General features: G+C 34.6%; 1 protein-coding gene across 1 annotated transcript in view; it reads right to left on the bottom strand.

Moving 5' to 3' along the window:
* LOC144445282 (uncharacterized) overlaps window positions 1-12,831 on the bottom strand; it is a 127,807-nt gene that overhangs the window by 56,620 nt on the left and 58,356 nt on the right. Inside the window, exons 14-24 of the mRNA XM_078134823.1 lie at window positions 11,112-11,285; window positions 10,173-10,388; window positions 9,482-9,659; window positions 6,778-6,867; window positions 6,302-6,453; window positions 5,584-5,806; window positions 4,581-4,732; window positions 3,572-3,803; window positions 2,518-2,681; window positions 1,708-1,927; window positions 776-1,088 (exon numbers count right to left, since the gene is read on the bottom strand). Coding sequence (XP_077990949.1) covers window positions 776-1,088; window positions 1,708-1,927; window positions 2,518-2,681; window positions 3,572-3,803; window positions 4,581-4,732; window positions 5,584-5,806; window positions 6,302-6,453; window positions 6,778-6,867; window positions 9,482-9,659; window positions 10,173-10,388; window positions 11,112-11,285 — 2,114 coding nt within the window. The remainder of the gene's footprint in view (window positions 1-775; window positions 1,089-1,707; window positions 1,928-2,517; window positions 2,682-3,571; window positions 3,804-4,580; window positions 4,733-5,583; window positions 5,807-6,301; window positions 6,454-6,777; window positions 6,868-9,481; window positions 9,660-10,172; window positions 10,389-11,111; window positions 11,286-12,831) is intronic.

Below are 12,831 nucleotides of genomic sequence, written 5' to 3'. Positions count from 1 at the left end.
ATATTAAAAATTTAAAAGTTATAAATTTGAAAAATAATTTATATAATAAAACGAGGACCATACATGATTGTGCAGTATTAAGACAACCATTATTAGTAATTATGTGTTGGTACATTCACTATGACAGAGGGTGCATGATAAAAGTAGAATAAAGTACTATTGTAGCAGTCATATGATTTGTAATTTAACAGTTACTATTACACTGGACTAGTATTTCCAGATAAGGCAATGTCTAACTGAGAGTGTGCACCCTGGCATTTCTGTTTATAGCTGATGCAATGAGTAACACTGAAGTAAAACACTTTCTCTATGTGCTACGCTCATGTATAGCATTCACTTTACGAGTAACACTGAAGTAAAGCACTTTCTGTATGTGCTATGCTCGTGTACGGTATAGCATTCATATTACAATGAGTAACACTGAAGTAAAGCACGTTCTCTATGTGCTAGTTTATAGCATTCATATTACAAGTAATACTGAAGTAAAGCACTTTCTCTATGCTACACTCATTTATAGCATTCATATTACAAGTAATACTGAAGTACAGCACTTTCTCTATGTGCTAGTTTACAGCATTCATATTATGTATCATCTCTAAGTTTTTAATGAAACTTCAATAATGTCTGTCACTGCTGTAACAATGGTGGAGACAAAATTGAAAACAATCCTTAGCCATTAATTTTGCTAATTTTTCCTTTTTTCTTCTAGTTGTTATTACTAATATAAAAAAAAATATCTTGTAGTTGAAGTTCAAATAATTTTAATGAGACTTACTTTTTACATGGGAAGTATATTTCTTTGTCAGAGTCTTTGGCATCCTTAATAATGACTTTATCCAGGTACCATCCCTCACCTGGCATCTTACCGTCGTGACCAATTACAACCTTCTTTAGATCACCCAGGTGTACAGCCTCAATCTCAAATTCATCAATTTGATTGATGGCAAACTGAGTGTCGTTGTTCTGTGATTTGTAAAGTACTCGTTTACCACAGTCAGCTTTCTTACCATAGATGTTGATACTAATAGCAGCTTTGGTGTTAGCTTTAGGTAAGTCACCAGTGAATACTTGAATCCAATATTTCTTAACTGAAAGAACAATATGAAGTGTACACATATGAAGTTCATGAACGGACTCATTAGAAATAACAATATCTTTATGGGTGTATAACAGTTGTATGTTTAATATGTTGTGTTATGTTGTGTTATGTTATGTTATTTTATGCCATGATATGTTATGTCATGTTATATGTCATGTTGTTATGATACGTTATGGTAATGTTATGTTATGTTGTGATATGTTGTGCTACCTCATGTTATCTTGTGTTATGTCATGTTGCATTGCACTGTGTTATTTACATTTTGTTGTGCTATGTTATGCTATATTATACTGTTACATATTGTTGTGCTATGTTGTAGGTGTTATGCTAAGTTTTAGTAAAACGTTGAGGTGTGCTTACTAGCTTGATCTCCTGCTTTATGTTTTATTTTTGCATTGACATAATAATTATGTATTTTATTGTGTTGTGTCGCATTGCTTTGTATTGTGATTTATCATATCATGCAATATACTGTGAATGTATTTATTTTAGCATACAAAGACATTAGCAAAAATGCCATTTTCCACATGTCAGCACCACTTTTCTGAGCTAATAATCAATATATCAGAACAGTAAGATCTATTTGGCTATTAAGTTAATCTTCTCACCTGGCATGGGGTCTTTTCCTGGAAGTGCTACTGGTAACTCTCTCCACACATCTAAATCATCTTGTTCCCTTGACAACCATCTGTTTACATCCAATGCAACCATGGCACCATTGTTCATGTCTCTCATTCTGACTTTGTCCAGATACCAACCAGGTTCATCGTAGGCATTGTCATGACCAATACGAATCTTAAATAAGTCACCAATATTGCCAAAATTCACCTACAATAGTGAATGAAAGAGTTAGAATGATAAAGTGCAATTATATGTATTTGTATAACAAAAAATACAATCAGGCATTTCACAGGTATGGTAAATGCTAACATTATCATGCATTCCGAAATGTGCAAAATATTCTGCTTCACTTTCATTCATGCACTTTGCTTGTGAAAGTATGGCATCAGTACTGCAGGCACTTGTACAAATAACCCCTCCCACCCCACCCCTACATACTCCAATTTCGCACTTTCATGATCTCTGTGTGACCCACATCAAAACATTCCTGCTGGCTCAAGAAAAAAGCTATAGGTACACAACAAACTACTCCTTACCAGTGTCACTTAAACATCATGAAAGTCAACTATGAGTACAAAAACTGCTTGAATTTCAAATAGTTTCACTACTCAGTGGCATCGTCATAAACAGCCTCTTACAGCACCGTCCAAGAGGCGCCTACAACTTGTTATTTTGTAGTGTCGCGAAAGAAATAACAGCTCTGGTGTGTGAGAATGCTCAGTGGGCTTTTTCATGAAAGTCACCTACTGGTACTAGTGTGGCATAGAGTTTTTCATATAATAGTGTAGTTTACGTACCTTGAATTCATCTGTATTTCCAGAATAAAAGCAGCCATCTTTACCACTGCCTAGGACTAGTGGGTCTGACATACTTTTACTACCATAGGCAAACATTATCACTTTAGAAGTAGTGGATGCAGAGTCTTCACTACCAGTAGTTACCCATACTAACCAATCATTGGCTACAAAAGAACAAGAATTATTACAAATTTTATACCATATTCAAGCCAAGTTATTGTCTTTCAAGAGAAAATAAGCATTTTATACAAAATGTACCCTGGTTGTTCTATGTCACCACAACCCCTGTCTATATCACTGGTTTTGTGGTGCTTGAAATATGAGTCAAAAAGTTCCAAATTGCAAACTGATTTTTCATAAACTATGCTCAACGAGGTATAGTTATATTAATTGTTCTCCAAACGTTTACTGTATTCAGCCGCAAAATACTTGTGACATAATGGTTTGTCATTACTTGTCTAGCAACTCATAGTGACAAAGCCCCTTAGGTCACTCATATTTTCCTTGGCTCAACGACGAAAAATATTGGGGAATAATATCTAATTATTCCCTAATATTTTTCTTCTTTCAGCCAATGAAAATACAATAGTGACTTAAGGGGCTTTGTCACTTGGAGTCAAAGATTATCAGAGAACCTAGAATCATTCTTTTGTCCAGGATCAACTTTTTCTATAGATCTGCCAGACAATTTGTTTTCCACATCTATATTTTTACTCTATTCTGACACGTCCCTTTAAACTATCCATTTGCAATTTATGTTGGATTTCTCTTTCGTCTCTTTTCTTGAGTTTCCTCTTCTCAAACAACTGTTTTCCACATCACTATTTTAATTCTGACATGGGCATTGCAACTAAGAAAACTTAAACACTATCTATAACTTATTAGTATTTGTAGCATTTCTCTTTCTTCACTATTTAAATATTGTTCTTTCTTTTTTCTCACCTTGAGTTCACTCTACAAGACAACTGTTTTTCACATCACTATTTTAACTCTGACATGGGCCTTTACACAAAGAAAGCTACACCCAACTATCTACAATGTATTTACAACTTACATAGTATTTCTCTTTCCTCTCTCATCTTAAGTTCCCTTTCTATTTTCTTATCATCCAAGCCTTCATCTAGCCATTTATTACATGGGAATACGTATTCTGTCTTAGCATCTTTCTTATCTCTGATGGCTACTTGTTGACAAAACCAACCAGCTCCTGGACCTTTACCATCATGGGATATGATCACCTTGTGAAGTTTACCCAAAGACACGGCTTCGAATTCAAAACTGTCAACCTAAAACAACAAAGAAGATATTAAATCAATACAGAAATTCAACATTTTAAAAACATACATTAATATCTTATCATTTTTGATAAATTTATTTTAATCTAAAAGAAAATATCAAATTAAAGATGAAATTTAATGCACGTCTAAAACATTGAACTTTGTATAGATTTGTCAAATTAATATTCTATATCATTATGGTGGAGGTAAGGATAATCAGGAATACTAGTCTAATCACCAATTACATGAAAGAAGAACAATATAATCAATCAATCAATCAATCAATCAATCAACCAATCGATCGATCAATCAATCAATTAATCAATCAGTCAACCAATCAATCAATCAACCAACCAATTAATTAATCGATCAATCAATCAATCAATTAATCAATCAACAATCAATCAATCAACCAACCAACCAATTAATCAATCAATCAATCAATCAATCAAAAATAATTCACAATCAATAATCAACCAATCAATCAATCAAAACAGTTCATAATCAATCAATCAATCAATCAATCAAAACTAATTCATAATCAATCAATCAATCAATCAATCAATCAATCAATCAATCAATCAATCAATCAATCAATCAAAATAATTCATAACATATACATATATACATATATATAATTAGATAGGTGGGTAATATATTGTGAAGAGTTTGAATATACGGTAATGCATTGTATAGAATTATCAAGACATTCACATGTACTAGACATGAAGACAAAACACTGACATCCTAAATGACAGAATAACAAAATGTAAAGTTATGACTTACTTGTGCTTGTTGAAATTTGTCAGCATTGTCTGATCTATGTAATAATCTCCTGCCTGTATCACCACGGTCGCCATAGATACAGATGTAAACATTAGCATCAGTATCAGCACCAGGTTCATCACCAGTGTATACCTGAACAAAATATTTAAGCACTGAAAACAAAAACACAAATTATAAGTTATAAAAATGTGTAGAATTATTAGAAATATTATTGAGATAAGAGTTTTATGATTTTTTAGTTCTATGACAAATAAGATTCGTCTGTGCAGGTGGGTGATAAAGTTACAAATAAACTAATAAAACTCCTACTGCCCTAAAATGAATGAATGAATCCTGGCATTCAACATGAATCCATAATGCATTCTTAAGGTAGAATGTGCCTTGGAGAGTAATTTCCTTGATAATTAAAGTTCTCTTAATCTCTCTAAATTTTGTTCAAGTAGTTAGGATAACTGTCAATTACTGCAGAAGACCAGCTTTCACTAAACTATGACAGACATAAACTAGAACTATTGGTGTTATGTACATGTTGTAGATTACACAAGTGGGTGATAGCAGTGTCTTGGTTGGTAGATATAATCATGTAATTAAGATAGTGCAAACACTGGGAGTTAGAAGTGAGGTTGATTGTGGCACCACTGGACAAAAAACTTGTTATCAGAAATGCTACCCTATAGGGAGGTAACTACATCAAGGTCCATTCTGTGACCAGAGCTGTTACTTCTTCCGCTACACTTCGAAATAAAGTTGGCGTGTTATGAACGGTGCCATAAAAAAAAGCCATGGTATAAGGAGATGATCAAGATTCTGTCATTGTTATATTGTTATATCCTGCATTGCTGCAATAATAGTTTTAGTTTGTGTCTATCTCAGTAACTTGAAAACTGGTTTGCCACAGTTGTACTACACAGTTAAAAGCTGTGCCTCTGTCAGTAGCTTAATTGCTATATGTCTAACACTTACATTGCAAGATGCATTAGTTTTTCAACTTCTATTTACTTACTTGGTAATGGTTTCCTGCCCGGTCTAACAACTGCTAGTTCCCTGAGAGTGTCACCATCGTCTTCACTTTGTGATAGCCAACGATTGACTTTAAATTTCAGTTGTTCATTATTTGTCATGTCTTGCATACGTACTTGACTCAGCTGCCAGTTAGCTGATGAAGCATTGTCTTCACTTATTCCTAGTCTTATCTTGTACATGTCAGTTGCACTGCCTAGATTTACCTGTCATAAATGAAATAATTAATCAATGCATTAATGGCTAAATTACGTGTAACTGAATAAATAAAGGAATAGATGGATGGATGGATGGATGGATAGATGGATGGGTTGCTGGACATATGGATGGATGAGTAGATGGATAGATTGGTGGATGGATGGATGGATGGATGGATGCATGAATGGAAGAATGGATGGATGAATGATGGATGGATGGATGGATAGATGGGTGGATGATGGATGGATGGTGGGTGGGTGGGTGGATGGATGGATGGGTAGACGGATAGATGGGTGGACGGATAGATGGATGGGTGGCTGGATGGATTGATGGATGAAAGGAAGGATGAATGAATGAATGGATGGATGGATATATGGACGCATGGATGGATGGATTGGTGGATGGATGGATGGGTGGATGAATGAATGAATGAATGAATGAATGAATGAATGAATGAATGAATGAATAATTCAATCAATACATAAACAACTAAATAAACATACCAAGAATTCTTCTTCTTCACCACCTCTCAATGTATCGCCTGGTTTTCCTAGTGTAACCAAATCAGACACTCCCTTCTTACCATAAGCTATCACTGTAACAGGTAGCTTAGTACCTTTCTTACCAGACTTCAACCAGATCTTCCAATCACCATCTACATAGGATAATAACAGATTGGTTTATCAGAATACTTAATTAGTGTCCTGGAATCATTCAGTATAACAGTAGGTTTCGTGTTTCACTGATTATCAAGACATTTTTTTTCTGTATCTGTATATAAATACGTCAAATGACCAGATGCTGTATATTTGTCTGTTATGTATTACAATAAATGTTGGAATAAAAAACTATCATGTAATTTCTGCTCAGCAACCTCTGAGCAATGGTCTCCAGTTTACCAGTGTTAGCAAAACCCTGGTATCATATTACCACTCTCAAAGTAAAACTAAATCTTAAAAGAAATCCATGATTAACTAACCTCTAAATGTTGTTTTCTGTTTTTCATCCATAATGATTGGTGATGCAGATCTTGGTGGTGGCAACTCATCAGTACCTTTTTTCTTTCCCCCTGCAACATGAAACATAAATGGGATTAGAGTTTGCATATATTCAACATGTTAAAGTAGTATGTCTGTGGTCAAAAGAAATATATCTAAAAGTCTGTGTAAAATTACATCATGTGTTGTAGATGCCGAATCTGTAATTAGAGAAACTTTCATTGAGTCAGATTATGTTATATTGGAAATCTAATGTAACAGTAACTTAGAATCAACATTTGGATTTCTGCTATTAAAGTCAAATGTCTGAGTCAACTTCACTCAAATCAAATCAACCTACCAAATACATTGTTATCTTTGAAAATTGAATGGTTTAGAGACAGTGATAGTTTATGTATGCAAACTCTGACACACACACACACACACACACACACACACACACACACACACACACACACACACACACACACACACAGACTGGCACAGAGACACACACATACACTCATACACAAAGACAGAGACATACATACACATAAATACATGCATGCATGCATGCATACATAGATACATACAGACAGACATACATACCTGCCTTCCTGCATACACACACACACATACATACATACATACATACATACATACATACATACATACATACACACACACACACATACATATATTACATATACATACATAGAACACAGCACACACATTTATCCTTACTACTATAGGTCCGAGGTGATGATGGAGGTGTGGGTGTCCTGCGAGGTGGGGGTGGGGAGGGTGATCTTTGAATTGAGGGAACTCCAAGTGTTGGGGAGTCAACATAGACTGGCGTGTGTGTTCCTGGGGAGGGTGTAGGTGACTTAGGTGGTAAAATGAGAGGAGAGCCACTGGTTGATGGGAAGGGGGACTGCTCCTCATCAATGCTTTCCACTGAAGTAATGCAGCATGCACAAAGGATAGAATAAAAGTTGTTTAGAATTATTGTTACTGGTCTTATAGGCAGTCTACATTGCTAGATCTGTTGGGATTTGACTAACTCATCCAGTTCATCTACCATCACAAACTGGTAGGTAAAATGAGCATGAACACAGTCACAGATCCAGCGATATAGATAGGCTACTAGTCTCACTACAAGAATGCACAGCATCAGAAAACAATACTACACAAACGAACACTAAGTAACTCTAGACAAAGTTCATCTTATCAATGTAAATTATTTCAAATACACAATATATGTTAATGTTAACTGCTAGTTATTCAAAACAAAAAATTCAAATCATAAAAAAGTGTAGTTAGTATTTAGTATAATTAAAACAATTCATACTCTTACAATATAAACCATTCTGTAAATCTGCAAAAGTTAGAGTCAAACGTTAGTCAACCAGTACAACAAAAAACTCAAACCATTACAGAAGTGCAAGTTGATACTACATGGTGTATGCACAATTTATCTTGTAAGTTGTAGCTTTAGCAAGCCATGATTTTCATAGGACAGTACAATATTTGGAACAGCAAATTGGACACAAGTGCACAAGCTCAGAGAAACATTAACGGCAAGTAATTAGATACTTGCATGAGCAAGGTCGACAGTAGATGGATCGAAATGTTGCATTCGTTTCCAGTTTACTGTTCCAAAATAACTATATTGTACTGTCCTAGTGATTCTTGGAAATATGAACTATATATTCTCCATGTTTTTCATGTTCTGACAAATTATTATACAGGGTTATACAATGATTGTTCTCCATCATGAGAACAAGGGAATCGATACTTGAAAATATGACTAAAATGTTCAAAATCCCCATTATTATTTTTCCCTTTTCTTCATTATACTTTTGCAGATACATTATCATTCCCAATATATATATTAATTCAGCAAAGACCTAAAACTCATAAAAGGTTTCATCACTATTAATCCTTGACTTGTACTAACATGGCCCCTTATGTCACTAATATTTTTCACAGCTAAGACCCCTTATGTCACTAATATTTGCACAGCTGAATGGAGAAAAATATTGGGGATAATATCTAATTAGTTATTCGCTGAAAGTGCAAAATATTTTGTGAATGTTAGTATCAAATGTTGGTTAATATAAAACACACTGAAATCACTACAAATGTGTGAGTTGATGTTTAGTAGATTTCATCTAGACCGTCAAATATGAAGTGTCTTACATCGTTGGTACAGTAGCGTAGGTGATGGTTCTGAACCTAAGACTGGGTCTATTGTTAGATAAGGTACAGGACCAAGACTTGGACTAACAACTGTCCTTTCCTTCTTAAAACCAACTACGTCCACAACAGAGCAGCATTTGACGAAATCAAAATTCACGATTAAAAGCCACAAAATGTATGACTTGGAAGTTCACACTAGAGTTGACCATTACAAGAAGACTGAGATGGCCGTGCATGCATAAAAAAATTGACTTAATGCTCTTCTAAGCTTAACTGATATTTTATGTATCAGTAAAAATTTGTATAAACTCGACTTGTGCCACTTTTTCTTTAAGACATCTCGCCTTCAGTAATGAAAGAAATAAGTGAGGTTAAGTTTTCACACAAATAAACAATATATCAATGATGTGGTGTTTACATGAGCAGAAATAGCCTGCAAGAAAAAACAAATTATACATCAAGGATGTGGTATTTTGTATATTTCCAATTGTTACAGTTACTTACATTCTACAACTTCAGGATAGAATCTGACATTCCTTTCCCCTGTATCCACTGTAGGTCTTGCGGTACCATCTACTGCAAAGCCTACATAGATGCCTCTGTTCTTGAAACTCTGTAAGGTTATGAAACCTTTGTCCTTATGTCTGGATACTATAAATTGACAGTATGCATCACCAGTACCCTGTATATAAATATATATGAATTGTAATATTTTGAATAATAATATAGTTTGCCTGTAAACCACCATATGTATAGTAATTCGCTATACTGAGTTTTAAAAAAAGTAGTAATTTCATGAACATCAGTTGCCATGGTGACAGAAATCACCATATTAATTGTACTTAATTCAAATGTCGACATAAACCTGATTATAGTGTTATTTGTCAGTCAATTGTGAAGGTCAGTCAGACTTTCAGAGAGACAGTCAGTCAACGAGTCAGTCAGTCAGTGAGCCAGTCAGTCAATCAATCAATCAATCAATCAATTAATCAATTAATCAGGCAATGAATCAATCAACCAATCAACTGATAGATTGTTCAGTTAAGCAATCAATCATTGAATCAAAGACATTATCACTAACAGCTCTCACTTTAATGAACATAGTCATGTAATAGGTACATGGCCATATCCTATAATTAACACTTAGAGTGTCTTGCGATGGACAAAATTCCTGGCAATGATGTCACATACATACCCGACAATCACATTGACCATCTTTGATACGTAAATATTTATCAGGGTATGCACAGCTCTCCAACATTCGAACACCACCTTCATCAGCTTTGTGCACTCTCCAGTAAGCTCTCTGACATTTCTTGCCATGTGCATTACACTGTCCACTTTCATCAACTACAAAGGCCTGGATTTTAGATGTATGTAAAACCACTACACCCTCATCTCGCATCATACCCTGTAAAAATAAGTGACAAAATACAATATGACTATCAGGGGATTCACACTGCAAATTCTTTTACTAAAATGAGTGTATTTTAGGCCGATACTGGTACAAGTTAATGAGGTGATTCTTTGGTCTGAGACATGTAGCAAATTTGAACAAATCAAATCCAACTGCAGCCCAAAAAACATCTTTTAGCAACTTCAGTTGAGAGTCGACTCTGGTCCCTGCGATGTGAATGTAGTATAAAGAAGTAATAGTAAAGACTATTAGCTTTAAATAAGTGGATACTATCAAAATAAACCACTTAAGTTGACTATTTTGTTATTTTGACTACCTAGAATCAAAGGTTTCTGTGATCTCTGCTAGATAAGTTGCCAAATAAAATCAAAGTCTCATGTGACCGAACAGATGCTTGTAATATTGCAAAAATGGTGGTCAAAAAACAACTGACGACTAGGTGTTTTTTGCAACTGCCTTGTTGCTATTGACAGTGATGTAGATAATAGCCGGTTACCAGTTACAATGCCCGGCTATAACAGCTGTGTGACTGGCTATAAATTTCAACCTGAAGATCTACTATGTCACATTGGCAAAATCCTATGTTCAGAAAATTAAAATATGAGTTCCAAAGTAGTTCTGTAGAGTCAGTAAAAAAATAATTGAAATGTAAGATGGATGAACAATGGAATTAACATAAAGAGAATGCACTCATCCTGGAAATATTGTCACACCTACCTTGACATATGTAATGAACTGCCTGGAGGGTCCAATACTAGACCCCCTAGTATCATGACTTTTACCACTAGCCAGGAAAGTAACAAACTGACCAGGAGTCTTGACTGACTCTAGAACAATACTTCGGTCTTCTTGTACTCGTACACGGAATTCACAATAAGCACCACCTTTACCCTGTCAATCAAACAATACATCAACCAATCAAATTTGAATATTGAGTCAAAGTATTAAATAAAATTTGTTTAATGAGCTATAGTGTCCTGCCCACATGCTAATACAGTGAGTAGCAGAGTAGAAGGACAGCTGACGTTGCCAATTCTTTGGATATGTGCAAGTTATTCCTTGAAAAAACATAGCAATCAGCCATCCAGCCATTCATCATGACAAAATGAAAAATATGAAAAATATAGATGATGTGTGTAAGAAATGGTATCCAAATGTAAGAAAAGGAATTTACACCGAAACAAATTAGCATGGTGTTGTATTTCTTACTAATACCACACGGTCACCTCTCCCTTTATGGTGTTGACTTGACGATGGTCATTATACAATTGCATCTTCATGTCATATTTTCAAGTAAAACCTTGCATTCATATTCAAACCATGTCACAGTGCACAGTGATTGGTTGTCAGGGGTGACATGGTATTAATAGGAAAAGACAACCACGGACAGTGTATATGAAGCAATGTTTGCTGATATAGTATGTCTTACAAAGCAACCATTTAGCATAAAAGATGTACAGAACAGAAAGTAAGACTACAGCTACTTTCATAGATGGGCAGTTAGCCAATGTTATAATGATATGTCTGAGTGGTATTACAGCCATATGATGATATGTCTGTGAGTGGTATTACAGCCCAAATTGAAATAGCACTGGAGTTAAAAGATTAACGACTATATTGTAGAGCAAAATCCAATGAAGTATTAACAACAAAAGTTGTGGGTCAATTTGTGGACAAAGATTGGGGATGGAAATACTGGTAGCCTGCAATGCTCCAGTGGACATCTAACAATTCTACATCCCTGACTCATGTACAATAACATCTGATGAAGGCTGAATCATTCCGTTGAAATATACAGTGTACAAAATCAATGCTTAGAATTCAGAACTACTAGATAATTGAGGGTTGATCGGTTACTAATCACAGTCATTTGCATAATTTATGATTTTGGTGACTGTATAATTTGGGGCATTCATCAATGATAATAAAGCACACGTCTCACAAACCGTGTTGATTTAGCTTTTAGTCATTTGCACAATTAATTAGTTCTTGTAATTAGGCAGTGTTTGAATTCTGTCTGATAATCACCTTGATTTGGTTCTTTTAATATAACACATTTAACACTATTTTAATTTTGGCTGTAAATATTTGAGGATAGACATGTATGTTATGTTATTTTGTGTTGTGTTGTGTTGTGTTGTGTTGTGTTGTGTTATGTTATTCTATGTTATGTTATGTTGTGTTGTGTTGTGTTATGTTATGTTATATTATATTATGTTATGTTATGCTATGTTATTACAATGTGGATACCTGTCTAACATAACTGTGTTCTGCAGGTACATAAAGTCTATAATACCCATACCACTGCTTGTCATGAAATAGACATAATGATAATAATAATAATAATAATGAATTGCAGTTAGTTTGAATGATAAATGACTGAAATCGACAATGATTTCAGAGTGAGTGAATGGTAATAGATAGAGTAAGGTTAGTC

The sequence above is a fragment of the Glandiceps talaboti genome, chromosome 14, assembly GCF_964340395.1.
Source record: "Glandiceps talaboti chromosome 14, keGlaTala1.1, whole genome shotgun sequence".
NCBI lineage: Eukaryota > Metazoa > Hemichordata > Enteropneusta > Spengelidae > Glandiceps > Glandiceps talaboti.
This window is presented reverse-complemented; position numbering and strand designations above follow the sequence as displayed.